This window comes from Sarcophilus harrisii, chromosome 2 (genome assembly GCF_902635505.1).
Source record: "Sarcophilus harrisii chromosome 2, mSarHar1.11, whole genome shotgun sequence".
Lineage (NCBI taxonomy): Eukaryota > Metazoa > Chordata > Mammalia > Dasyuromorphia > Dasyuridae > Sarcophilus > Sarcophilus harrisii.
In genome coordinates, this window is record NC_045427.1 from 281621592 (window position 1) to 281644006 (window position 22415).

A 22415-nucleotide genomic window follows, 5' to 3' on the forward strand; every position below is an offset into this window, starting at 1 on the left:
GCTGTACTAGACTATTGATTCGTACTAAACTTACATTAAAACCCCCAGACCATTTTGTTTTTTGTTCTCAAAAAAATAAACACTTTATTGATACTATTTTTTTTTTCTTCTTTTGAATTATTTCCTAATGATTTAGGATGTTACAGCAAAGAAAGTGTTAGAGGAAACTTTTAACATATGAATATAATTAAAACAAATAAACACTTGGTCATGTCTGAGGATGTATGCTTCATTCCACACCTATAAAAAGTAGTACCACTTCTAGTTAAGAAGGTGTGTTTTACCATAAGTCTTCTGAAGTAATGCTTTATTTTTAGAGTACATGTTTTTAACCACTTTCCAATCAACCTTCATCGTCCTTCATTTTTGGGAAGTTGGTTTCTTGGACCCAAATGTAGAATTTTCTATTGATCACTATTAAGTTTTATCTTGTTAGATTTGACTCATAGTCATAACTTATTGATCTTTTTGGATTCTGTCTCAGTGATTCTGTCTCCGGATATTACTAATCCCTCTTAGCTTCATGTGAATTGCATTCTTTACAACTGCAAACCACTAAAACTGACCTCCTTGCTGTCCATGTCACATTAATGCTCCATCTCCTATTCTGACATTTTCCCTGGCTATTCCCTATGCCTGAAATTCTTTTCTTTCTCAACTCTACTACCTGTATTCCTTGACTTTCTTCAGGTCTCAATCACTTTCTGCAGGAAGCCTTTTCCAGCCCTCCTTAATCTTAGTGCCTTCCATTTGAGATGACTCCAAATTCATCTGAATGTAATCTATTGATACATAGTTGTTTGCATAGTCTTATTCATTAGACTATGAATTTCTGGAAAGTAGGGATTGTTTTTCACCTTTTCAAAAAATCCCTAGCATTTTGGGGAAGTGCTTGGCACAAAGAAGCTGTTTGTTGACTTGAACTCTCCTTCTTTGGCACTGATAAAGTCATCGACAAAATTTCTGAAAAACACCAAGACAAAAACTAGGATATTACACTAACGATGTCCCCTTAAGTTGACATTATTAACTATTATTTAATTATTTTCCATTATTTAATTATTAACATTATTGACTATTCTTTTGATATAGATCATTCAATCAGTTTGCAACCCATTTAACTTTTCTATCCTATAATCATTATCTTCTCATATTATTCACAAGCCTGAAAAATTTTGTCAAATGCTTTGCTGAAATCTAAATATCCTGTCTTCACAACATTCTTCAGATCCTGCAATTTAGATACTTTGTCAAAAATAGGAAGTAAGATTGGTTTGTTTCTTCAAAAATTCATTCTTGAAAACACCTCCCCCTTCTTGGGCCAACTTCCTCAGCAAAATGTTAGGCCAGGGTATCCTACCTATCTTTCTCTAATCCATTCATATTTAATGTTAAATCAGCCTATGCCTAGTTTATCACTCATTTTCTATAAGGAGATAAAAAAATTGACACTAAAGAAGTAACCTACTCCCATGATTCTTGATGTGTCTATATCAACAGCCAGCACCTTTGAAATGGTCAAAATCAGATCCTGAATAAAAGGTTCTCTTGTCACTTCCTCTATTTTTGAGAGTTGAAATTATGATGAAATAAATAGACTCTTTTTATCAGTTATGGCCAAAAAAAATAGGCACCTAGAAGCCTAATCTAGAAACAGAACCCTCTGTATTCTTTGCTAGTTTGATCCTTAGACAATAAATATAGTTGTTCATTGCTAGACTTATATTTGAAAATTTTACATTTTGAGAACACTCACCAAATTTTGAGATCTGCTTAAATAGCTGTGAAGAAAACCAGGTCACTTTTGTGTCTGATGAGGCACTAGCCCTCCTAGTAAGATGTCCCCTGGACCAGGGACCTTTCAGTAAGAATTCTGAGAACATGTGGACTGGGATTGGTTCTAGGGAAAATCCACTTTAAAGGGCTATTTCTTCTCTTTAACTCCTTACCTACATCTTTTTTTTTTTTTTTTATTAAAGCTTTTTATTTTTCAAAATAATGGACAATTCTTTAATATTAGCCCTTGTAAAACCTTGTGTTTCAATCTCCCCCCCCCCCTCCATACCCTCCCCTACATGGCAAGTAATCTAATATATGTTAAATATGGTAGAAATATAAGTTAAATCCAATATATGTACACATATTTATACAATTGTACAAGGGGAAAAAAAAAAGAATCCTAAAGTCAATCAAGAAAAATCTCTAAAATAAAGTGTGGGCCCCTAATATTCTAGGCACTTAATGCACTGTGTATGTTCAAGTATGGAACAGATTTCTTCAAAAGGCAAAGGCATGTTAAGGGGTGGGAGGAATGCTTAATTCTTGTTCATCTTTTACTTATTCTGTCTAGGCAACTCCTAAACATATGTGGGAGGGCTGGCAAGGCTCAGATCTCCTAGACTCCCATGAGATGGTTCTAACACTCAAACAGTCACATGGGCCACATTGATGGTCTTCTTCGTCCAAGGAGAATACTTTTGAAGAAATCAACACTTGAAATATATGGCCATCTCCAGTCATCCTGATCTATATCTTGTCACTACACAGATGGCTCTGGAGGAGAAAATGAGACAGATAACTTTCACAGCCTTCCCTCACTGAAATCCAATTAAGTGTTGTGGTCTCATTTTCATGATTTTATTACTCTCTTTAAGAATGAAGGCAACAAAAATGAAACAACAACAACAACAACAACAACAACAAAAACCCTTGAACTTGTGGACTTTTAAATTCAGAATTAAAAACTATTAAATCTAGTGTTTTAAGATCTAAAAAGTACTTTATTGATGCTGTCTCATTTGATTCTCAGCAACGACTTCTATTACAGATGAGAAAATTGCCTGAAACAAGTGACCAACAAGAATAAAATGAGAATGATTCAAGTTTCTTCTCTTTCCAGGTCATCCTCTATTCAGCCACTAAAGTGATTTTCCAAAAGCATAGATCTGGTTATCTCCCTCACCCTCAACTCAGTAAACTATAGTGGGACCTAATTGCTTCCAGGATCAAATATAAAATACTCTGTTTGACATTCAAAGACCTTTATAACTTAGCTATTACCTTTCTAATTTTGCAGGCTACTTAACACATACTCTTCAAAACTTCTGACCCTCAATCTTTCTTGGTTCTGGGCAAGAGCCTATCCTCCCATCCAACTACTGACCTCCCTGGCTTCCTTTAAGTCGTAATAAAATCCTACCTTCTATAAAAAGCCTTCCCCAATTATTCTAACTTCCAATGCCTTCCTTCTGTGAATTATTTCCTATGTACGCTGTAGATATCTTGTTTTGTATATATTTGCTTGTTGTCTTCCCCCATTAGATTATGAGCTCCTTGAAGCTAGGGACTGCCTTTTCCCTTTTTTTTACCATCCACATCTCTAAGGGCAATCCCAAGCATATGGTGCTGCTGCTCTTCAGTATCTGACCCCATTTGAGGTTTTCTTGGCAAAGATACTGGAGTAGTTTGTCATTTCCTTCTCAAATTCATTTTTCAGATTAGTAACCTGAGGCAAATGGTGAAATGATACAGCTATTTCTGAGACTGGATTTGAACTCAAAGACAAGACTGCAATCTGTCAGTCTATCAATCTATCGGTCTATCAGTCAAGAAACATTTATTAAGAGCCTGCAATGTACCAGGCACTGTGCTATGTGCTGGGGTTTCAAAAAAAGACAAGAGACAGTCTTTACTCTCAAAGAGCTCACAGTGTAATGGAATCTACAGGAAAAATTTTCAAGAGCCCAGGATCCCCTGCATACCATACCATCAGAAAAGGACTTCAGTGAAGAAATGAGACATTCTTGTTTCCTTACACCTTCCACTCCCCTTTCCCTTCATCTCTCCTCTTCTCTAACCACCAAAGGAAAACATTCACTGAAAGGCTTTTTTCTGTCTCTCTTCAGTCCTGTACCTGGAAGGATCTGTTCTCGTATTTGAGGATATCTTCAAATTGATAGCTTTCTACTGTGTCAGTAGGTAAGTAGAACTCAGCTTATTTTCCCTTTTGTCCCTAAGGGTAATTAATCTTTTTTTTTTTTTATTAAATGTAAGCAAAAATAAACATTTAAAAAAATTAAGTTCTGAATTCCCTTCTCCCTTCCTTTGAGGGAAGGCAAACAATTTAATAAAGATTATAAATGTACCTTTATGTAAAACAGGTAATTATTCTTCTAATCACTGAGAAACTCAGACTATCAGAGCTATTACTAAGGAAGGTAAAGGAACTGAGGTTATCCATAGCAGACTTGGATATAGTTAAATGGAAGAATACTCACCTTAGAAATCAGAGGATCTTGGTTCAAATACCATCTTGGATGCTCACTATCTGTGTGATCCTGGACAAGTCACTTAACTCTTTACACCTCAGTTTCCTTATATGTAAAATGAGAGGATTAGACTAGATGATCCCTATGGTCTCTTTTTTTTTTTTCCTTAATAGTATTTTATTTTTCTAGTTGCATGTAAAGATAATTTACAACACTCATTTTTACAAGATTTTTATCTTTCAAATGTTTTCTCCTTAGCTCCCTTACCTCCTGCCTCCCCAAGACAGCAAACAATCTGATATAGGTTAAACATACGCAATCCTTTTAAACACATTTATGATGTTGTACAAGAAAAATGAGACCAAAAACTAAAAACTATAAGAAAGAAAAAGCAAACAGACCCCCCAAAAGATGAAAATGCTATGTTTTGATCCACATTCAGTCTATATGTCTTTCTCTGGATAGGGATGACATTTTCCATTTCAAGTCCATTGGAATTGTCTTGGACAAGCTATGGTCTCTTTCAAATCAAGATCCAAGATATTTCATGCATTCTTCAGTATATTTCTCTCAGTAAAAGTAGGTTAGAACTGGGATTCTTAACCTAGTATCCATGATGTTTTAATAGCTATATTTCAATATAATTGATTTCCTTTATAATAATATAAATTTTATTTAAAACATTATTCTGAGAAGAGATCAATAAGCCCCATCAGACTGTCAAAGGGGTCTGATGACAGAAAACAGTCACTTAATTAGAATGAACATCAAAGGTTAGTTTGAAAGAGTAAGAGAGCTTACAAAGGACCAACATGCAAGCATGGGGATTTAAGAAATGGGAAAGAGATAGTCCAACCCAATTTGCCTTGATGATAGGAAGAATTGGGGGCAGCTATATGTGTATGTCCAGGGCTGTTCAGATGATGCACAAAGTGTTAGTTCTGGACTCTGAAACACTAGGCTTCCCGAGTTCCAATCTGGTCTTGAAACCTAGCTGTGTGACTCTGGGCAAGTCACTTAATCCTGTTTTTCTCAATTTCTCATCTGTCAAATGAATTGGAGAAGGAGAAGGTCTTTGCCAAGAAAATCCCAAATGGAATCCCAGAGAATTAGATGTGAACTAATCAACATCATCAAATAGATCAAATAGATAGATAGGAGTCATATTTCTTTTTTAACCTTAGTTAAGTTTTCACCTTGAATCACTGCCCTAGGGAGCAGCTTTCCTCAACCCCTATTTTCCATAGCCAAAGGTCCACAGATTTTATAGATTTGAATTCCATCTCTGACAGTTACTAGCAGAGATTTTCTTCCCATTTTACTATTTAATTATGAGGATTAAGTGAATAATGTGTGTAAAGTAATTTCTTAAAGTATATTTTAGTTGGAATTTAGAATTGGAAATTACCTTAAAGATCTTCTACCCCCTCATACTACCTATGGAGGAAATGTGTCCCAGAGAAAGGAAGTACTTTGCCTGAGGTTACATTTCATCGTTTACTTTTGTCTGAATCTTCATGACCCCATTTGAGGTTTTCTTGGGAAAGATACTGGAACACTTTGCCATCTCCTTCTCCAGTTCATTTTTTAAGTGAGGAAACTGAGGCAAATAGAATTAAGTGACTTGCTCAGAGTCACACAGTTAGTGAATGTGTAAGGCCAGATTTAAATGAAGTGCTTCTTGCTTGTAGGCTGGTAGCAGACTACCCACTTTGCCACCTACTTGTCCTAACTGGTGCTCAAAATCATTTCAGTGTTCTTCCTCATATACCACATTGTATCATAATTAGTTCAGTCTGATAACGATGAGTACTTTAGAATCATCTTAGGTATATTTTTCATCAATGACCTGACAAAAAGTCAAAACATTAAGCCAACAAAAAGGAATTGAGTAGTTCTTCATTCAGGGAGCCATGGTTTATTGGCCCATCTTTGGGCAATGTATATTTGACTTGAGCTGCTTAATTTGGTGGATGTAAAAGTAACGGAAATAATAATATATTCCTATCTCCTAGGATTATTGTGAGAAAAACATTTTATATACTCTTAAGCTCTATATAAATGTAAGCTATTATTAGGGTTGGGACTAGATGTGGGATATCATTGGTGAAGGGAATTCTCAAGTGGGAAATATCCCTCTAACAATGCAGTCAACACCTTTTCTGTAAATACTTGTTTTAGAGAAGTGCCCAAAGCAGTAGGGATTAATAAGTAATTTTCACAGGGTCACACAACCAATATATATCAGGGGTAGAATATGAATCCAGCTCTTCCTGGTTCCCAACTCAGCTCTCTACCCACTCTGTCATCGTACCTTTCAAAGTCATTCTCATTATTTCATATTAATTTCAGAAATCTGATTTTATGTTTGTGGCTAGTGAAACGAAAAGGAGGAAAAAGTAAAAGCCTCCAGTAAGGGTCTTTGCTCATTGTGAATAGTCACCAAGGGCTCTAATTTTCTCTTTCAAACGTCAAAGAACTGTGGGAGTTAGTCTTGTATTATCCCTTTAAAAAAACAAAAACAAAAACATGAGAAATCTGAGATCTAAAAGGTGAAGTGAGACCAAAGTCACACAGCTAGTAAATGGAAGAGCTGGAAATGAGTCTGTGGTTCCAAAATAAAGATGATAATGTGGCTGGAGCCAGCAATTCCATCTCGGGGTTCCCATCTTTGGGGCAGTGGATATCACTGAATCAGGAAGGCTCATCTTCTAAAGTTAAAATCTGGCCTCAAACACTTAACTAGCTGGGTAACTCTGGGCAAGTCAATCCTCTTTGTCTCAGTTTCCTCATCTAAAATGAATTAGAAAATTGCGAACCACTTCGCTATTTTTGCCAAGCAAACCCAAAAGAGGCCATAAAGAGTAGAACATGAATGAAAACAACAATTCTTGCTCTTTTCCAATGAAGTACATCTTCTGTTCTTCAGCCTTAGGTAGCAGAGGCTTGAATTTACACTGAATCAGAGACTCCAAGCAAAGACTTTCATTAGAGAGAAGATACTATTTTTCTTTGCAGTCTCTCAGAAGGTATTTTCAAAGTATCATATTAAAGAGCATATCCTGATTCAATTATCTGATGTGAATATACAGACAATTCTGAAGAAAGAAGGGAGGGGTGTAGGGAAGGAGGAAGGAAGGAAAGAAAGAAGAAAGGAAGGAAGGCAGGAAAGGAGAGAAAGAGGGAAGGAGGAAGGGAGGAAGAAGGGAGGGAAAGAGAGAAGGGGAAGGGAGAAAGGAAGGAAACAGCATTTAAATAGTGTTTTGACATTGTGCTTTACATATATTATCTCGTTTAAAAATATATATACACACACATATAGGCTTTTTTGGTCACATTTGAGATCCAAGCTGTTAACTTCCTTCCCTTCCAACCCTATACTAGAAAAGGCCAACATTTGACACAGAAATATATATGTGAAACTACATAATACATAATTCTATGTATCAGTTCTTTCTCTGGAGATGGATAGTATCATTCTTCATAGGTCCTTTGTAGTTGATTTAAATATTCATATAACAGAACAGTTTAGTCATTCACATTTATTCTTCAAATAATATTGTTGTTACAACAGCAATACAACAGTTGTATACAACAGTCTCTTTGTTCTACTAGATTCATTTCATGGAAATCTTTCCATGTCTTTCTAAAATCAATCTACTTGTCACTTTTCACAGCACATTAGTATTCTATCACAGACTTATACTACAACTTATTCAGTCATTCTCCATTGATATGCATCCCCCAAATTTACAGTTCTTTCCCACAACACATATGTTAACTCATTTGATCTTCACAACAACCTGAGAAGGGAGTGCTACTATTATTTCTATTTTATAGATGAGGGAACTGAGCAGGAAGAGATTAAGTGACTTATCCAGACTTACCTGCCTAGTCAAGTCTTCCTGACTACAGGTCCAGTGCTCTATCCACTGCCCCATCCAGCTGTAAAGAAGGGAGCATTTATTTAGCACTTAATATGAGCAAAGCACTGGAATACAAATTAAGTAGGAAAGTCTCTGATGCTGCGGCCTTTACATTCCTTTTTTTTTTTTTTTTTTTAATTTGCAGTAAGTTTATTTATCTTTATTACACATTGCTTCATGAATCATTTTGGGAGAGAAAAATCATGGAAAAGATAAAAAAAACAGAAAAAAGAAGTGAACAGAGCATGTGTTGATTTACATTCAGTCTCCTTAGATCTTTTTCTGGTTGCAGATGGCATTTTCTGTCCTGAGTCTATTGGGATTGCTTTGGATCACTGCACCATTGAGAAGAAACAGGTCTTTCATAGTTGATCATCACTCATTCTTGCAGTTGTTATATACCATGTGTTCCTGGTTCTGCTTGATTTACTCAGCATCAATTCATGTAAATCTTTCCAGAGGCTTTTATATTCCAAAAGGGTTACTAAGAGGGAGATCTAATATGTTAGGTGACAGAGCTATGATCTAAAAAGATCTTGATAGTCTAGGATAATAGGCCAAATCCATTCAATAAGGTAGAATCTAATAAAGAAAAATGTAGTCTTATTCTTGGGTTCAAAGATTCAACTTCACTAATTCAGGATACATAAAGCAGAAGCATGGATTTCTGGTGAAAATCCAAGAATTTTTTTTGGAATACAAGCTCAAAATGAGTCAGCAATGCAACATGGCAAGGAATGGGGCAGGAAAGCTGATATATAAAGTGATACAATGGATGGAGTTTTAGGCCTAGAGCTATAAAAACCCAATTTCAAATGCAACTTTAGACATTTACTAGCGATGTGACCCTAGGTAAGTCACCTAAGTTTTTGTCCATTGTAAAATAAGATAATAGTAACTACTTCCCAGGGTTTCTGTGAAGATTAAATGAAATAATATTTGTGAGGTGCTTAACATAGTACCTGACATACTAGATAACCTTAACAAATCCTTCTTTCCTTTCATATCTTAGATTGCATTAACATGGGCATTAATAATCCCAGAAATGGAATATCACAGTCTGTTTGGAGAGCAATATTTTAGAAAGGACATTGACACATGAGAGTGAAAACAAGTGAAAGTGACCTGGTCAGTGAGAGGATCCAAGATTACAACATATGAGAAGCATTTGGAAGAACTTGTTAGCCTGGAAAAGCAAAGAAATGAGGATAATGTTAGCTATTCTCAAGAATTTGAAGAGCTACCATATGGAGGATGAATTAATCTTATTTATTAGTCCCAGAAGATGACTTAGGATCAGCTGGTAAAAGCAATAGAGAAGCAAATATAGATTTTTTAAATAATAGTTTTTATTTTCAAAATACATGCAAAGATACTTTCCAACATTCACCCTGCAAAAAACTTGTGTTCCAAATTTTTCTCCCTCCCTTCCCTTTCCCCCTATCCACTAAACAGCAAGTAATCCAATATAGGTTAAACATGTAAACATGTGCAGTTCTGCTAAACATATTTCCACTGTACAAAAAGGAATACATATATATTCTTTATTTAACAAAAAAAGTCTAAACTAGGGTTGTTAAAAGAAATAGGACTGTTACCATTGTTCCCAATAGCTAAAAAATTCATGATTCCTTAGACATTTGGCATGAAATGTATCTTAGAACATGTGTTGGAATATGAAAATTAAAATACTAGGACTTACTAACACCAAAAAAACTATTAGAAGATGGATTGTTAGAATGGAAGGGACCTTAGGGACTATGTCATTAATGAGTTCTTCATATGAACCCATGTATTTTTCATTTCTCTTTTCCTCTCTCTCCCCAATATTCCCTCTCCCTTCTCTCATGTGCGTGCTGTTACAGAGATTTGCTGCCCTTCACCTTAAGACTGCCTCAGGCGATTTTGGAAGCCAACAACTTTAAAGAGCTGGAAACCATCTCTAACCTGGGGCTAGGTAAGTCTTCTACAAGGGAGAGAGCTGCTGAGACTTTAACAGAGCAGCCTTTTGGTGTGCTCCAGGCTATAGTGGCCAACCGAGCAAGCTGGATTCCTCCTATCTCTTATCCTGGAGCCTTAGGTGAAAAGATTTTCAGAATTTTCAGTAAACTGACTCTTGATGGGAAATTTGATATTTGTAGGAATTTCAGGCTCATATGCATAGCAGTATCCCTGGAAATTGGTGTTAGCCTTATTTTAGTGACAAAGCAAGCAGTTTGTCTGCATGGTTAAAGTAACTTAAATCTAGAGCTCTCTTTCTTTACCTACAATCTAGCAGCTAAAACCATCTCAGATGGAAGAAAGCATATCTTGATTTTAAGAATGTCAAATGGCACTCTGGCTCCCAGAAGAAAGTGGGGAATGAGACAAGTAACATAAAGATAAAACATTACAATCTAGTAGTATACAATCTAATAAGGTTTTCTGTCAAAATTACTACTACTACAAGCCCCTCTTCCAACTCCACCTACTCACCAACCTTAGTCTAATAATAATTCCAGGCTAGTCTACTCTGGGGGTAACTATGTAGTGTAATGAATGGAGCACTGGGCCTAGAGCATGAAGACATAAGTTCAAATCCACTATTACACAATCTGTATGGCCCTGGATAAATCACTTAACCCCTTTAGCCTCAGTTCCTTATCTGTGAAAATGAGGATACAGCTGCAGAAGGAAATGGCAAACCACTCTAGGATCTTTGCCAAGAAAACCCCAGACACAGAAATAACTGAACAACAATAAGTCTACCCTGTACCTCAACTATATCACCTTCCTGTCTTTATTCATTCATTCATTATTTATTATTTATTTATTTACTGTTCCATATACCTGAATGCTTCACATATTCCCTACTCCCACTAATGCATTTTCACTTTTAAAATTCTGTCCTATCTCTGGAAGTCAATTCAGATGTCTCCTGTTCCAAGTTTTTGGTAATTTTCAATTCTTTGTGACCTCATCCGAGGTTTTCTTAGCAAGGATACTAGAGTAGTTTACCATTTGCCCCTCCAGCTCATTTTACAGATAAGCAAACTGAGGTAAACAGATACAGATAAGGAAACTGAGGTAAACAGAGGTGAGTGACTTGGCCAGAGTCATACAGCTAGTTAAGTGTCTGAGGCCAGATTTTTACTCAAGGCTTCTTGACCCCAGACTCAACACTTTATTCACTGTACCACCTAACTGCCTCCGTTCTAAAGAGTAGCACACAATTATGAACCAGAATTGTAGTGTCAAGAAAGCATATTCCTTAGAAAAGTGACTCCTTAAGAGAGGGTGCATATTTTAAAGCAATCCTATTTCTCCTTCCTTTCCCCATTACACACTTGGGAAAGTTTGAGTCGTCACAGGATCTTAGGTTTACAGTTATAAAAATGCTAGAGGTCATTTCCTCCCTCTCTGTTATGTTGCCTCTCACTTTTTCCTAAGGCAATCTGCTTTAAAGGCACTGGAATTAGGATACCTGGTTCAGATTCTGGCTGTCACTTCTTATTTATAAAATGAGGATAATAGTTCTTTTACCATCTGCCTCACAGGGTTATTATGAGGAGAAAATTTTGTAAACCTTGAATTCCTATAGAATTATAAGTGGTTGTTATTTCATTTTTTTTAAAACCCCATTGAACTTAGATTGAGGTATTTTACTAAAACCTAGCCAGTCACAAACATAAAATTCAAGGATGTTTACCTTGTCTGGACCCTGAGGAGAAGTTATAAGCCTCAGGGAGAAAAAAAAAATGTCACAACTGAACTTGAATTTGAAAAATTCTGATCACCCCTGAGAAAACCACATTCCATTTTGGAACCAGATACTTCTTTTATCCTGGGACTGCACAGCAGGGATGACAAGCTCCCAGCTGTATCTCATGACAAGGATGTCATTTCTGGGGTAGGTGTTGAGAAAGTTGACAGTTCTTAAAATTCTGCCATGTCAACATTCACTTCCTTAAAATCTGGTTTCAAGTGAAACCCAGTGCTCATATCTTGAGAAATTGAATTGTCTTGCTTATACACAGAATTGTCAAGTATCTGAGGTCCTATTCTGGAAACATGGTTTTCTGAGGTCAGAGCTCTGAGAAAAGGCTTTTCCTAGATTCTTTTTTTATCATAGTACTATACCTCAGATATATTTTCCTGTGCCTCCTCATCTATGTCAAAGTCCCTCCCTTCTGTTTTTTGAAGCTTTTCCTGACCTACCTATCTATCCTCAGCTAGAAGTAATCATTCTTTCCTTAAATGTCTCAGTAAAACCATAGATCAACCTTTTTCTCATTTTCCCTGATATCATAGCTACATGTTCATTTAGATCCACAACACTCCCAATTGGATTGAAAGCTACTTAAGAACTGAGTCTGTCCTATATTTCTTCCCATTGCCCAGTACAGAGCCTTGTGGATACCTAATGGTTGGGTTTTTTCTACATTTTAAAAAATAATAGCTTTTTATTTTCAAAACATATACATATCTAGTTTTCAACATTCACCCTTGTAACACTTTCTTCTCCAAATTTTTCTCCCTTCCTTCCTCCTACTTCCCTCCCCTAGATAGCAAGTAATCCAATATAGGTTAAACATGTACAATTCTTCTAAACACATTTCCACATTTATCTTGTTGTGCAAGAGAAATCAGATTAAAAAAGGGGAAAAATGAGAAAGAAAGAAAAAAAGTAAGCAAACAACAACAACAAATGGTGAAAATCCTATGTTGTGATCCACGTTTAGTCCTCATAGACCTCTCTCTGAAGGCAGATAGTTTTCTCTGTCAAGTCTATTGAAATTGGCCTGAATCACCTCATTGTTGAAAAAAGCCATGACTATTCTGATCATTGATTAAATTCTAAATCCACATAAATATATCATTTTCTAATCCATATCTCTCTATCTTGCCTTCTGAAAGGAAGAAAGAGACTCAAATGCTTTGCTGATAACTATACAAGGAAGAAATGAAGCTCTTGAAGAGCTAATTGTTCAATTTTCCATGTGAGCAATTTACCCCTAGAAATTGGCAAATCATATTAGGGCATGAACTATATAATTTTGTTGATTTAAGACTTAAGAAAATGATGGAGAAAATACTGAAGAATTAAACTTAAAATTGTATCTTGCATACAATTTTTTGGTTGTTAAACATTTGCAGACCTACTGCAACATAATATATCTGATATGATCTTCATATTTGCATAAAAGATTCTGCCTTTTATTAAACTAAATTTTTATGATTAATTTGTAGTTTGTTTTTTTTTATCTCATTCAATTGAGTGATTGTGAAGGAGTGAGCTGCTATAGAGATTCAACTTTAAAAGTTGATCTGAGCCCCTCTAGCATCTTGATCAGGAATATCCTCAATGAATAGATAGAAATGATCATAATGATTTTATAGAAGTGAGAAAGAAGGTATTTGACTTTGTAACTGTTGTTGTCTCCTTTGTTGCCTTTTTAAATAAACAATATCAATGCATGACATTTTGTATTGTTCTGGAATTTTCCTCTCTCTGTGTATCTTCACAATCAATGTCTGAGTACTTTTAATTCAGTTTGATTGAAAGTGGCCTACAAGGAGACCATTTCCTATTTATATAAGGCACTGTATTAGGTTCTGACAATACAAAGACACATACAAAATAGTCTCTACCTCAAGGAATTTATATTTTACTGGGTGGAGACACTATGTGCACAAATAAACAGTGACAGGAAATTTAAAATATTTTATCATAGGATTTAGAGTTGGAAAACACCATGGAGATATGTAGTTCAAATTTCTCATTTTACAAAGGAAGAAATAGAAGTTCAGGTAAATTGCTCAAGATCAATCACTTTAGTAGTAAATTAACAGATGTAAGATTTGAACATAGATCCTCTGACTCCAAATCCCATGTTCTTTCTATAACATTTCCTTGTATTTTGTATCTATCACTAATTTCTTCTTGGTCAAATTCAGTTGCTTTTTTTCTCTTTAATTTCAGGTTTTTAAAAGTCATTTCCCCCTCCTTGTTTATTGAGTACTATGAAGATGTTAACATCCAGATATAGTAATTCCATTGTCAGCAATGAGAAGTCTACATTTCTATAGAAATTCTGACAAATCAGTTACATTTTATATCTATTTGTGGTCCTCCTATCAACCTGAGACAATAATATGTTATATTTTTCCTTTTTAAAGAGTTGCAATTAATCTAAATTGCCCTAGGCTGTCATATCACTCTAATTGGCAAGGACATCAATAATTTATTAGTTAAACTAACTTCCCAACTTTTTGACCCCTTCATTATAAAAGCTATTTTATATCATTCAAATGTCTAAAGACTGTTGGTAACAAAATCAGTGTCTTTACTTTTATCCAATTTCACTTTTCACATAATTTTAGTAGGTTAAACTAGCCATTGTAAGTGTTCTTGTTGTTTTCATCTTTATCTTTACATTTCCCTCTAATTTGATATAAATTTTCACTTTTTCTCTAATCAATAAATTATTTTACTTTCATTTTATAAATGTTATAAGATAGTCAATTTCATTTTTTGTGATGTTAAGTCCTCAACATAATCACTTTTTTATGATCTTCTTGAAGAAAAGGTTCATTATATATGTGTTTTGGTTTGTTGTTTAGTCAATTCAGTCTTCTTTGTGACCCCTTGGGGTTTTCTCTGCAAAGATACTAGCGTCGTTTGTCATTTTCTTTTTTTACTGAGGCAAACAGGGTTAAGTGACTTTCCCAGGGTCATCCAGCTAGTAAGTGTCTGAGGCCAGATTTTAACTCAGGAAGACAAATCTTCCTAATTCCAGGCTTAGTACTCTATCCACTGTGGCAAAATTTCTAAATAATTTGTATAACTTTGATGCCTTTCATTTCTTAAAGTTTTACCAACTTTTTTTTCTTTGCTATCTTCCCTCTATATCCACCTACACAACAAAGTCATCAGTTATCATAGTATATGCTGATTTTGTTTGGAAAAGCATTTTATTTCTTCACAGAACATTTTTATTTCTCCATCCTCTACAGTAGATGATTACAAATAAGTAGCAATTTTCTACTTATTCGTCTATTTATTCTACTTTTTGAACATTCTAAAGTGAGCTGATCAAATGCCTCTTGAAGTTATGCTTCTTTTTGGCTTTTGGCTCATGTAATCCCATTATCTGAGCTCATGATGCTGCCTTCAGATATCCACAAAAGGGTGATTCCTGTGACCCTAGTAGAGCCTCTAAAATGACTATTTCCACATCTGGAATGAGACAAGAGCAGAGGCAATTAATGAGAACTTTCAAGAAGACATGACATGATAAGGATTAAAATTATTGTGTAGCCTCTGAGCACCATGCTCAAGCATTTGTCAGTGCCTCATATAACATAAATTGTTTTTCTGTTTCTCCTCTGCCCACTTGCCACTAAGAAAAACCACTAAGGAAAACCACTAACTTCCCCTTTTTTCTGAAATGTCACACAATCAAACTGCCTCCGCAGTTCTCTAGCATGTTATTTGCAATGCTAAATGACCCTGCCATGGAAAAGGTATCAACTAGTGGCTGACCAATCAATGATTGGGAGCAAGATTACCTGTGACATTGAGCTAGTAACCATCAGGAACTGGCCCTTAAGGTCATATGGCTCCCCAATAATTTTGTTCACGTTTATTGTTCTCAGACACACACACACACTCCAATCCCCCTTCCCACTAAATTTTCTTCCTGCTTCCAAATGAATGATCTTTGCAAAGATCTTTCTGAACAACTATGGAAAATGTGTTCCTTTAAAAAAATTATTTCTAAGTAACATAGCTACAAGAAGAATTCATAATCTAATGGTACTTTAATATTTATAAAGCACATTCCCACAAAAATCCTGTGATGTAGATAATCAAATATTATTCTCACTGGAGGACAGCTAGTTGATGCAGTGGATAGATAGAACACCAGCCCTGAAGTCAGGAGGACTTGAGTTCAAATCTAGTTTTAGACACTTAACACTTCCTAGCTGTGTGACCCTGGGCAAATCACTTAACCTCAATTGCCTGAGGGGGAAGGGGGAAATCTGATTTTGAATTATTATTATTCTCACTTTACAAATAAGGGAACTGAGAGGCGAAAACAACTTAAATTTTGCCTTGCTATAAGTCACAGATTAGTGAGTGGCAAAGTCAGGATTTGAATTCAGGTTTCTGTACTTTTTCCACTTCAGCATGATATATTATCATCACCATTTTACAAAATTAGGAAGCTAAGCAGAGAAGTTACTTGCCCAAGGTCATGTTATTGTTGTTTAGCTGTGTCCTGCTCTTTATGACCCCATTTGGGCTTTTTTTGACAAAGATACCGGTGTAGTTTGTCATTTCCTTCTCCAGTTTATTTTACACATGAGAAAACTGAGACAGAGTTAAGTGACTTGCCCAGCTTCGTACAACTAGTAAATATCTGAGGTGAAATTTGAACTCAAATCTTCCTTCCTCAAGACATGACATTCTGTCCACTGTACTACCTATCTCATGCCCAGGGTCATTGAGCTAGTAAGTACAGACCAAGATGCAGTCACAGCAATGGCCTATAGCAAATTTTGAAGGAATAGTTTGCCCATGAATATTTTTATTTCCCTTTCTCCTTCACCGTCTCATTTTCAGTATTTAATTTATTTCATTTAGTGCAACCATCTCACTTTACAGATGAGGCGATTAAGGCCTACTTGGGTAAAGGGATTTAGAGTATTTATTCCACCTGTGTAGACACTGCCCTTAACATTGACTAAAAACTTAATTTTGAGAATGGGAAGTTATAGTAAGTACAAATTATTTCTTTTTCAGTAGTTCCCACACCCCAAGAAATAAGCCCATTATATATAAACATTAAGGGCTTTGTAATTTTTTTGTAAGTCATTATCATTTTACTGGAACCTACTAATCTACCTGCTTTTCTGTGCTCTTCCCATATGTATTTTAGTTTCCATAGAATTTGGGGATTACAAAACACCTCAGAAGCCATCGAGTTTACCCAAAACCCAAATCTTATGTGCAACATCCTTCTTCCCCTCCCTAGCTTATTTACATATCCTTACAACTAGCCTAGAATGCAGATGCTATTATTATCAGCTCCATTTTACAAATAAAGAAACTGAGATTCTGAGAGGTAGGATTTGAACTCATCTTCTTGACTTCTCTAAAGTAGTTTACAGTCTAATAGGAAGATAAAACTTGTATACAACTAACTGTATATAACTGTATAAAATAACTAAAATGCAAAGGAACAGGCAAAGAACCTTAAAAAACCTGAGGAAGGAAGCAACACTTAATTGGAGGGATCAGGGAAGATTTCATGGAGAAAGTGACAGCAGAGAGGGACTTGAGAAAACAGAAATAGGAAGTAGATGGGATTCATCCAGATATGAATAAAGGTAAATGAGAGATGACAAGATTAAAACAGGGTATTATTAGTAGTTTATTTTGGCTATAATACATGAAGGAGAACATGATGGAAGAAAATAAGTATTATAGAAGGTCTTAAATGCCAGAGTCAAGAGTTTATATTCATTCAATAATAATAATAGATAATATTTATATAGTACTTTACCAAAATTATCTTACTTTAGCCTCACAAAAAGTCCGAGATAGGAATAGTCTTTTACAGAGGAAGAAACTGAGGCAGATGGAAGTTAAGTGACTTGGACAGGGTCATATAGTTAAGAATTACCAGAGGCAAAATTATAACTCAGCTCTTGCTGTGTCTAAGACCAATGTTCCATCCACTGGGCGACCTAACTGCCTAGGCAATGGGGAACATAGTAAATACTATATAAATATTGGTGATGATGATGATCTATCGTAATGGTAGTGATGGTGGTGGTGGTGGTGGTGGTGGTGGTGATGTTAAAAATGAGAAGAAAGACAGTTCCTGCCTTTAAGAAGCTTACAATCAATGAAGAAAGACAAAAAGAAACTGAAAAACTGGTGTAGGGAGAGAATAATCAAAGAGGGAATGTGGAGCAGAGACATAGTTCATGAATCTGAAATCACACAGAGCAGCTGATCCAAAACTCTGAGCCCTCCATTAAAGAGGCTGTGGGAGTGTTTTGCTTTGCCCTTGATCAGATGGGAGGGACAACTGTGATTAATGAAGAAGTTTTGAGTATCAGAATTGAAGCAATATCCATGATGATATTTCCGGCGATGATTTTATCCTGAGGGAAGCAGGATTTCCTAGAGTGAAAACCAAGAGGTACAGCTTATGGGAAATAAAGAGGAAGCGATAAACTTGTTCATTGTAGAGATCCCTATTTCCAAAAAATAGAAACTGAAAACAACTACCATTAAAAATTGGAATCAAAAGTATAATATTCCTTTTCCTTAATTAGAAGAGGGGATGAAAAGTAGAGGTAGCATGCTAAAAGTCAATACTATTATTCATTTCATAAATAGCATTAACTTTTTGTGAAGAATTTGAGGGCCACTGTTCCCTTTGACCTCACTGATAAGTTATTGCTCTGGGGGATGAGACGAGAGGACATACAGCTTTGTTCTAATATCTTTTTGAGTTCTTCCAGAAGATTCTCTGAATTTCAGCTAAGTCCATCTAGTTCCTATTCTCCAACATTAGGAAGCTGATTCCTTTTTTAGGTACTTACATAAAGTATTGTGATTCTATGGGACTCAGTCCTTATCCATGTTTCATTATCATATTTACTCTTGATTTGGCTGAAAGCAAAGATCAATCAATCAATTTATTAAGTGCCTACTATGTGCCAGGTATACAGTTTCTTCAAATTTGTGGGTCATTTAAAATTGATACATAGCTGATACAGAAAATGGCAGAATGATGATGTCAGAAACTTCTAACAAGGTGGAAATATAGAAACCACCAAGCTGTAATTCATTAGGGATAAATGTACACATACATATAGGTACAGGATATAGGAAATATGGTTAGAAAAGGTACTTGTGAAGAAGATGACATGGGGATTTTAATGGATTGCAAGTTCAATACTTAGACAGCTAAGTGATACAGAGGATAGAGTGCCCAGCCTGGAATCGGGAAAACCTGAATTAAAATTCAGCCTCAGATATTTTTACTAGATGTGGGATCCTAAGCTGTATTACTGTGGGGCAAGTCACTATTTGTCTCAATTTTCCTCATTTGTAAAATGAACTGGAGAAGGAAATGGCAAACCACTCCAGGATCTTTGTCAAGAAAATCCCAAATGGTGTCACAAGAATCAGGAAACAACTAAATAAGCTCAATACAAAACACTACAAAATTGTAGTACATTTTTAGTTTTAATAGCTTAAAACTATACAAAGACTTTGGGGGTATTCTGTTTTGCAGGTGGTAAAATACAGTATGAAACTCAAAAAGAAACAGATCCCTGTAGTTGCTGCACATTGACTTAACCCCCACTCCCTACACAAATTGACATCATCTATGTTGTAATGTATTTTGTTCTGTTAAACATTTTTCGATTACATTTTAGTCTGGTTCTTGCTCCACTTAGGGTTTTTTTAAAGAACCATTTGCAGTCTCTTTTGGCATCTCTGCTCTGATAGAGTTTTGGTTTTGGAATTAAAAAGATGTGAGTTCATATTCTGCCTCAGTTACTGGGTTATATGCCCACTGGCGAGACATTAAATCTCTTTATCTTTAAAATGAGGAATAGGACAAGGTAAGAGCTGACAGAGAACTATAAGGCAAGGGTATACATCTAATGTCAGCACTCTGAGTCTAAGCCTGGTTGCCCTGCTCTAATTTTGGCAACTGATGTTTATCTTGGAAAAGAACTGGGTTTTTTTTTTTTTTGTTGTTGTTGTTTGTTTATTTTTTAAACAAAAGTGTTATATGAAAAAGAAAACTAGGAGGCATATTTGAACTCAATATACTGTCTAATAATTAGAACAGTCTGAAAATGGAATTGGATGCCTTGAGGAAGTAATGAGTTCCCCATTGTTTGAAGTTTTCAAATTAGTGGCAAAGTAAACATTTTGTTGGAGAATGTTATATAGGGATTTCAGGATCAGGTATGGATTGGATTAAATGACTTATAAGATCCCTTCCACCTCTGTAATTCTATATAGGTAGTTTCAAGAAAGTCTCCTTTACCAAAAATATTTCCCCTACAAGTGCTTAATTTCTACTACTGGGGAGTCACTCTTTTGAGTTGAATAAATCCTAACTCTTTGTATATGATATTTTAAATTGGATTCCTAAGAAGGATAATGCATGAAGTTGCTAACACCTTAGTTTAAAGGAATTTTCCTTAAGAAATAATGTAGAGAGAGATAAACCAAAATCAGTTCCAATAGAGCAATTTCCTTCACAGGCTAATTGTACACTATTTCAAAGTCTGATTCTTTTTGTACAGCAAAATAACTGTTTGGACATATATACATATATTGTATTTAACTTATACTTTGCATATTTAACATGTATTGGTCAACCTGCCATCTGGGGGAAGGGATGGGAGGAAGGAGGAGAAAAGTTGGAACAAAAGGTTTTGCAATTGTCAATGCTGAAAAATTACCCATACATATATCTTGTAAATAAAAAGCTATATAAAAAAAAATAATAATGTAGAGAACACCCTACAATTCCCTCCCTCAATTTTTTTTGAAGCTTAGAAATAACAAAAATGGGGTCCGTTGGCCCTAACTCTCCAAAAAGGCCATAGGATCTGTGCCAATAAGTTATTTAATCAATAGTTCTCTTCCCAGGACCATTTAAGGATCTCTCAGCTCTACCACTGACCTGATGTCCCTAGATAATTATCATCATCTTTGCAATTTCCAGGAACGTTATTATAAGTAATATTAGTCTAGTGGAGGAAGCATTCAGAGTCAAAGTTTCAAATTTAGATTCTGTCATTGACTATGTAACTTTGAGCAACTGTCATTATCTCATGTTATATTGTTAATATTTTATAAATAGTAATTGTTATCAATAATAACTGATATTCAGTAATTTATGTTTACAGAGCATTTTGCACACATTAGTACATTTTAGACTTATAACAACACTGTGAGAGAGGTACTGTGGGAATTATTCCCAATTACTGATTTGGAAACTGAGGCCCACCAAGGTGAAATGGATTGCCCTATATCATGTGACTACTAAGTGGCCCAACCAGAACACAAAAATTTTCATTTTCAGAAAAAAAGTACTTTAATAAAAATATACTCTAAAAAGTATTTTGGCTTATCCCTCTCTAATATATTTATCATGTAATTATATATTATAGATATCTGTATATAAGTCTTTCCCCTGAATTAGTTCCATCAAGTCATATGCAAACTCATATCTCCCCTAGAACCTAACACAATGTTAGGTACTACAATATTTAGGAAGTATTTAAATGTTTATAGAATAGAATTGATTAAATATTTGGATGAGTTTGATAACAGATTAGGATATAGAAGGAAGTTTATTGAAATTATTGAAGCAACATAGTAAAGTGATAAGAGACAAAGGCTTGATATTAAAATATTTAAGTCCCAGACTCTGCTAATTACTATCTATGTGAATTGGAATAAGTCATCTCACATTTGCTCTCCATATAATGAAATTAGGCTAGATGCCCTCCCAATTTCCTTTCAGGTTGGGAAACCAATCTCTGTCTTTCTGTCCAGAATGATTGAGGATTGATTTAAAGACTGGGAGATAGCATGACATTTTCCTGAAGTTTCTTACAGTTTGAGATTTTGACATTGAACTTGGATGAAATGAAAAACTCAGTTTAAGGCTGAATTAAAAAGTAAGTTTCAGCAATTTTTAGTTTAGTGTTATGATTTCCTTGTCTATAAGCAAAATAATCCCTATAGTAGAAATAATTCTAGACAGGAAATCTGGATTTTAATCCCAGGTCATCCACTTAGAGTGCTTGGACAAGCCCCTTCCCTGATAATGAATTTAGTTTTTTCCCATGGAAAATTATCTGTGAGGTGCTACTCAGTGTTGACATTCTATTATTGGCTCATTAATTTATTCTAAATAGTGGCTATGCTTCTCCACTTAGAGTTAGTCACATAGATTTCTGATTGTCTCGGAATTAGCATTTGGTTCAGCCCATGATCCTCATGTAGAAGTTCATTATGAGCTCCATCATCTCCCCAAGTCTACACTACAAAATCTTTCATTGTGACATATTCATTCTTCCTTTGTTCCAGGTTCAAAAAATCTCTTTCCAAAACTAATCCCTCAGATGATGTTCTTAATCCCATCTCCTCTCATTGGAAATTTGCTTCTTGATCATTTTATTA

General features: G+C 35.2%; 1 protein-coding gene across 2 annotated transcripts in view; it reads left to right on the forward strand.

The window, feature by feature from the left end:
- The window catches only part of RIN3 (Ras and Rab interactor 3), a 160653-nt gene that overhangs the window by 94509 nt on the left and 43729 nt on the right, over nucleotides 1-22415 (forward strand). For both annotated transcript variants that reach the window (XM_031952300.1, XM_031952299.1), the window contains exons 4-5: nucleotides 3906-3978; nucleotides 10060-10151. In XM_031952300.1, the coding sequence (XP_031808160.1) occupies nucleotides 3906-3978; nucleotides 10060-10151 (165 nt within the window). The remainder of the gene's footprint in view (nucleotides 1-3905; nucleotides 3979-10059; nucleotides 10152-22415) is intronic.